The 6,147-nt window shown below is 68.9% G+C and overlaps 1 protein-coding gene across 1 annotated transcript; it reads left to right on the forward strand.

The window, feature by feature from the left end:
• The first annotated feature begins 1,088 nt into the window (after positions 1–1,088).
• DUSP23 (dual specificity phosphatase 23) lies at positions 1,089–2,914 on the forward strand. Its single transcript, XM_054179224.1, has 3 exons — positions 1,089–1,414; positions 2,503–2,684; positions 2,825–2,914. Exons 1-3 carry the CDS (start codon positions 1,145–1,147, stop codon positions 2,850–2,852), a joined length of 480 nt encoding a protein of 159 aa, XP_054035199.1. The 5' UTR covers positions 1,089–1,144; the 3' UTR covers positions 2,853–2,914.
• The last annotated feature ends 3,233 nt before the right edge of the window (positions 2,915–6,147 follow it).

Consider the following 6,147-nt stretch of genomic DNA (forward strand, 5'->3'; position numbering starts at 1 on the left):
CGGAGCCCCCCGGGGGATGCAGTTCCGCTGCTCCCGGGCGGTGCAGCCCCGTGCCCCGCAGCCCCCCGGGGGATGCAGTTCCGCTGCTCCCGGGCGGTGCAGCCCCGGGTCTCGGAGCCCCCCGGGGGATGCAGTTCCGCTGCTCCCGGGCGGTGCAGCCCCGGGTCTCGGAGCCCCCCGGGGGATGCAGTTCCGCTGCTCCCGGGCGGTGCAGCCCCGGGTCTCGGTGCTCCCGCAGGGCAGTTCCGGTGCTCCCCGGGTGCGCGGCACCGCCGCTGATCGCCGTTCCGGGCCCGCCGGCGCCGCCGCTTTCTGCAGACGCTCCCCGGGCTCCGCTCCGCCGCCGCGCGGCCTCCCGGTACGGCGGAGAGAGAGCTGCCCGGGACTGCGGGGGAGCGGCCGAGCCGAGCCGGGCCGAGCCGAGCCGGGCCGAGCCGAGCCGAGCCGAGCCGAGCCGAGCCGAGCCGAGCCGAGCCGAGCCAGGGCCCCTGCCGGGCCTGCGGGGGCCGGGCCTGGGCGGTGCGGCGTACGGGGAGGGCCGGGTCTGCGCCGGGGAACGGCCCCGGGGATCTCGTGCTCCGGTCTCGGGGGGACGGTCCCGGGGGTCTCGGAGGGACGGTCACGGGGGGACGGTGCCGGGGGTCACGAGGGGACGGTCCCGGGGATCTCGGGGGGACGGTGCCGGGGGTCACGAGGGGACGGTGCCGGGGGTCACGGGGGGACGGTGCCGGGGGTCACGAGGGGACGGTCCCGGGGATCTCGTGGTCCGGTCCCGGGGGGACGGTGCCGGGGGTCTCGGGGGGACGGTGCCGGGGGTCTCGGAGGGACGGTCCCGGGGATCTCGGGGGGACGGTGCCGGGGGTCACGAGGGGACGGTCCCGGGGATCTCGTGGTCCGGTCCCGGGGGTCTGAACTGGGAGTGCTGGGGACAGGGACAGGGTGTCCCGGGGGTCTCCACTGGGATTGTCAAGGGCCCGACCGGGGATCAAGGTCCTGGGCGGGGGTGGTGTGAGCCCTGCCCCGGGGACCCTGGCCCGGGGGTCCTGAGCGCTGTGTCCACGGCCTGCCGAGAGCCCTGGCTGGGGCAGCTCGGGGCTGTCCGGGGAGGTGTGGGTCGAGCCCCGCGGTGCTGTCCCCGCAGGCGATGGGGGCGTGCGAGCCCCCCAACTTCTCGTGGGTGTCGGAGGGGCGGCTGGCGGCGCTGGGCATGCCGCGGGAGCCAGGGCACTACCGCTTCCTGCTGGCGCAGGGCGTGCGGCACTTGGTGTCGCTGACCGAGCGGCCGCCGCCGCACCACGGCTGCTGCCCGGCGCTGCAGCTGCACCGCTTCCGAGTGCCGGACTTCACCCCCCCGGCCCCCCAGCAGATCCGCAGCTTCCTGCAGCTGGTGGAGGAGGCCAACGCCCGCGGCGAGGTACGGCGGAGGGCAGCTCACGGCCCGCGGCGGGGGGGGAACGGCCCCACGGGGCATCCGGGTAGAGCCCACACCGAGGGGGTGGTGCCAAGGGAGGCAGAGCCTGTCACACCCAAGGGTGGTGCTGGGAGCACGGCGGGACCACGGCAGGGACACCCCTGGGCCAGGACTTGCTCGGCAGGGTCACCTGCAACAGGGGCACCCACAGCAGGGATACCCCTGGCAGGGACACCCCCAGCAGGGTCGCTCCCAGCAGGGTCACTCCCAGCAGGGATACCCCCGGCAGGGTCACCCCCAGCAGGGTCACTCCCAGCAGGGATACCCCCGGCAGGGTCACCCCCAGCAGGGTCACCCCCAGCAGGGATACCCCCGGCAGGGATACCCCCAGCAGGGTCAGCCCCAGCAGGGATACCCCCAGCAGGGTCACCCCCAGCAGGGATACCCCCGGCAGGGACACCCCCAGCAGGGTCACCCCCAGCAGGGATACCCCCAGCAGGGTCACCCCCAGCAGGGATACCCCCGGCAGGGACACCCCCAGCAGGGTCGCCCCCAGCAGGGACACCCCCAGCAGGGTCACCCCCAGCAGGGTCAGCCCCAGCAGGGTCACCCCCAGCAGGGTCAGCCCCAGCAGGGATACCCCTGGCAGAGACACCCCCATCAGGGATACCCCTGGCAGAGACACCCCCATCAGGAGCACCCACAGCATGGATACCCCTGGCAGGGACACCCACAGCAGGGGCGCCCCCAGCAGGGGCACACACAGCAGGGATACCGCTGGCAGGGTCACCCCCAGCAGGGACACCCCCAGCAGGGATACCCCCGGCAGGGACACCCCCAGCAGGGTCACCCCCAGCAGGGATACCGCTGGCAGGGTCACCCCCAGCAGGGACACCCCCAGCAGGGGCACACACAGCAGGGACACCCCTGGCAAGGACACCCCCATCAGGAGCACCCACAGCATGGATACCCCCGGCAGGGATACCCCCAGCAGGGTCACCCCCAGCAGGGATACCCCTAGCAGGGACACCCCCAGCAGGACAGCTGAGTCCCTCCATAGCGGTGCCAGCTGACAGCGTGGTGCTGCCCAGGCTGTGGCAGTGCACTGCATGCTGGGCCACGGCCGGACGGGCACCATGCTGGCCTGCTACCTGGCACGGGCACAGGGCTTGAGCGGCAGCGATGCCATCCGCGAGATCCGGCGGCTGCGGCCTGGCTCCATCGAGACGCGGGAGCAGGAGCAGGCAGTGATCCACTTCTGCCAGCAGGCTGGGTAGGTGCAGCACTCCCCTCCCTAGAGGCTCTCCCGGTGCCAAGCTGGGGGCACAGCCAGTGGCATGCCTGGCACAGAGAGTGGGAGGGGAGAGGCAGCTCCCAGAGGCCACCTGGCCACTGGGGTCTGCCCTGTGACAGTGCTGGAGAGGACAGCAAGGAGCTGTGAGCAGGAGCTGGGAGCAGGAGCTGGGAGCAGAAGCTGTGAGCAGAAGCTGTGAGCAAGGAGCTGTGAGCAAGGAGCTGTGAGCAAGGAGCTGGGAGCGTGGCTGTGTCTCCAGGGCAGGGAGTGCTGTGTGGGCACCAAATGCTGGGGAGCCCTTCCCAGCCCTGCAGTGCTGCTGCCTGTCCCCTCCTGCATTAAAGGACTCCCCTGTGGCTTCTCTTCAGGTCAGTCTGTGAAGAACTCTGTGGGCAGCACAGACACTCCTGGCTCTGCCAAGCTCCCTGGCACCCAACTGTGCTGCCTGGCTCAGGGGGCAGCTGCACCCTGGCCTGTGGGGGTCTCTGCCCAACCTCAGCCCTTGGGAACCCAAGCAGCTGCCCCTCAGGCAGCTCAGGCCAAGGGCAGCCTGGGCTGCATCCAAAGCAGTGTGGCCAAAGCTGAAGAGAGAGAATCTCTGCCCCTCTGCTCTGCTCTGCTCTGCTCTGCTCTGCTCTGCTCTGCTCTGCTCTGGGGAGACCTCAGCTGGAGCTCTGCAGCCAGCTCTGGAGCCCTCAGCACAGCAAGGACCTGGAGCTGCTGGGGAGGGGCCAGGGGAGACCCCCAAGATGCTCAGGGGCTTGGAGCAGCTCTGCTCTGGGCCAGGCTGAGGGAGCTGGGGGAGTTCAGCCTGCAGAGCAGAAGGCTCCAGGGAGAGCTCAGAGCAGCTCCCAGCAGCTGAAGGGCTCCAGGAAGGCTGCAGAGGGACTGCTGCCCAAGGCTGCAGGGCCAGCCCCAGGGGCAATGGCTTCAGCCTGGAGCAGAGCAGGTTGAGATTGGCTGTGAGGAGGAAGCTGTGCAGCAGGAGGCTGCTGCAGCACTGCAGCAGGTTGCCCAGGGAGCTGCCAGCTGAGTTCCCATCCCTGGGGCTGCTCCAGGGGAGGCTGGGACAGGGCTCTGGGCAAGCTGCTCTGGGGGAGGATGTCCCTGCTGGGGGCTTGGAGCTGGCTGAGCTCTGGAGCCCCCTCCCAGCCCAGCCCATTCCGTGTGACTGTGGTCCAGAGCTGGTCGCCTGCCAGAGCGGTGATGCCACAGGGAGGTTGGCAGCGGGCGAGGGCAGTCCTGGGGCGTTGGTGCTTACAGTGTAGCTTAGATGGAATTGAGACATCTCTGTCCAAAAGCCCAATCCTGAAAATCTCTTCTCAGCTGCTCCTAACCTTGGTGGCTTTTAAATCCTAAGTGCAGGAAGTGTCACCGGCCCTGGCCCCAGGCGTGTGGCACATGGCTGGCACCGCCTGGCGCTCGCTGCACACGGGCACTGTGCCCGCGCCCCAGGCTGCCATCGCCTCTGCCGGGGACATTGCCTCTGCCAGGCAGCTCCACAGCCCCCCACACCTTGCTGAACCCCCAAAATGTTGCCACCTTCCCTTGGGAGCGAAGCAGCAGCACCTGGCACCGCTGGCAGAGCTGCTGTGCCCTGCTCAGACCCATGGCTGGAGGGCATCTGAGAGCCTGGGGCTGGCTCCAGCCCCTCTGTTCTGCCCAGCGCCTCACAGCCTTTCCCTGGTGGGCACCGGGGAGGTGCCCATGTCCCACGGGTGGTGCCCCTGGTGGGCTGTGATGGCTGAAGGGGAGGTGGAGCTGTCCAGGGGTGCTGGCCTCTGCCTGACCCCCCTGCCTGGGGCACAGGTGGCTGGGGGGGGGGCAGGCCAGCAGTGTGCCGGGGGAGAGGGCTGGGGGCACTGGGGGCGATGGGGGTGGGCAGCAGTGCCCAGCTGCGGTGCCTAAGCCTGCAGGAGCTGCAGGGCTCCCATGGGCCCAGGCGGTGCAGGAAAGCTGCTTACCCTCAGCATTATTGCCCTTAGCTCCTCTTACTTTAGCTCTGTCCTTAATAGTCTCCCGGGCTCAGCAGGCCGGGCCAGGCCGGGCTGCCGGGGGGGACCAGGGGACCCCCTGACCCAGGGGAGGCTGCCAGGACCGGGGGGCAGCGCCCAAGCCCAGCCCGGTGCCCGGCGCCGCTCCCGCCGCTCAGCGGTGCCACAGACCGGGGCCTAGCCTGGCACCCGCGCCCTGGCACGCTCCAGCCTCGCTGCCAGGCTCCGTCGGGGCGGTAGGGCGCGGGGGATGTGCCCTCCCCAGCCAGGCCCTGTCCCAGGAGGCCTCCCAGAGCCCCCAGCCTGGCGGGCAGCCCAGCTCCGGCTCAGCCGGGCACGGAGGGGGCACCGCCCCGCGGCCGACACGGCGCCAGGGACACAGTTAGGATGGGATTAGAGAGGAGGCATCTGGGGTGGGGAGCCCTGGCATGAGGGCAGTCACGGGGGTGCCCACACGTGTGCTGACTCCCCACTACAGGGCTGTGCGCAGGGTGGCATGGCCTGGCCTGGCATGGTGTGGTATGGCAGGAGAGAGGTTGGCATGGTATGGCTTGGCTTGGCTTGGCATGGTGTGGTGTGGCAGGAGAGAGGTTGGCATGGTATGGCTTGGCTTGGCTTGGCTTGGCATGGCATGGTGTGGTGTGGTGTGGCAGGAGAGAGGTTGGCATGGTATGGCTTGGCTTGGCTTGGCTTGGCTTGGCATGGCATGGTGTGGTGTGGTGTGGCAGGAGAGAGGTTGGCATGGTATGGCTTGGCTTGGCTTGGCATGGCATGGTGTGGCAGGAGAGAGGTTGGTATGGTATGGCTTGGCTTGGCTTGGCATGGCATGGTGTGGTGTGGTGTGGCAGGATAGAGGGGGAGGAGAACCTCTCTGGACCAAATGCCCAGAGCCCTCCTAATCCACCCCGGGCTGCCCTTGGCCTCCTTGGCCACCAGAGCACATTGCTGGCTCATGGGCAACCTCCCACCCACCAGGACCCCCCAGGTCCCTTTCCCCTTCGCCGCTCTCCAGCAGCTTGGTCCCCATCCTGTCCTGCTATCACAGTATCACAGTAACCAAGGTTGGAAGAGACCCCAAGGATCATCAAGTCCGACCTGTTCCAACAGACCTCACAACTAGACCATGGCACCAAGTGCCACATCCAATCTCCCCTTGAACACCTCCAGGGCTGGGGACTCCACCACCTCCCTGGGCAGCACATCCCAAGGGCCAACGACTCGCTCAGTGAAGAACTTTTTCCTCACCTCGAATCTAAACCTCCCCTGGCACAGCTTGAGACTGTGTCCTCTTGTTCTGGTGCTGGTTGCCTGGGAGAAGAGACCAACCCCCTCCTGTCTACAGCCACCTTTCAGGTAGTTGTAGAGGGCAATGAGGTCACCTCTGAGCCTTCTCTTCTCCAGGCTAAACAACCCCAGCTCCCTCAGCCTCTCCTCCCAGGGCTGTGCTC

The sequence above is a fragment of the Dryobates pubescens genome, assembly GCF_014839835.1.
Source record: "Dryobates pubescens isolate bDryPub1 chromosome 41 unlocalized genomic scaffold, bDryPub1.pri SUPER_41_unloc_2, whole genome shotgun sequence".
NCBI lineage: Eukaryota > Metazoa > Chordata > Aves > Piciformes > Picidae > Dryobates > Dryobates pubescens.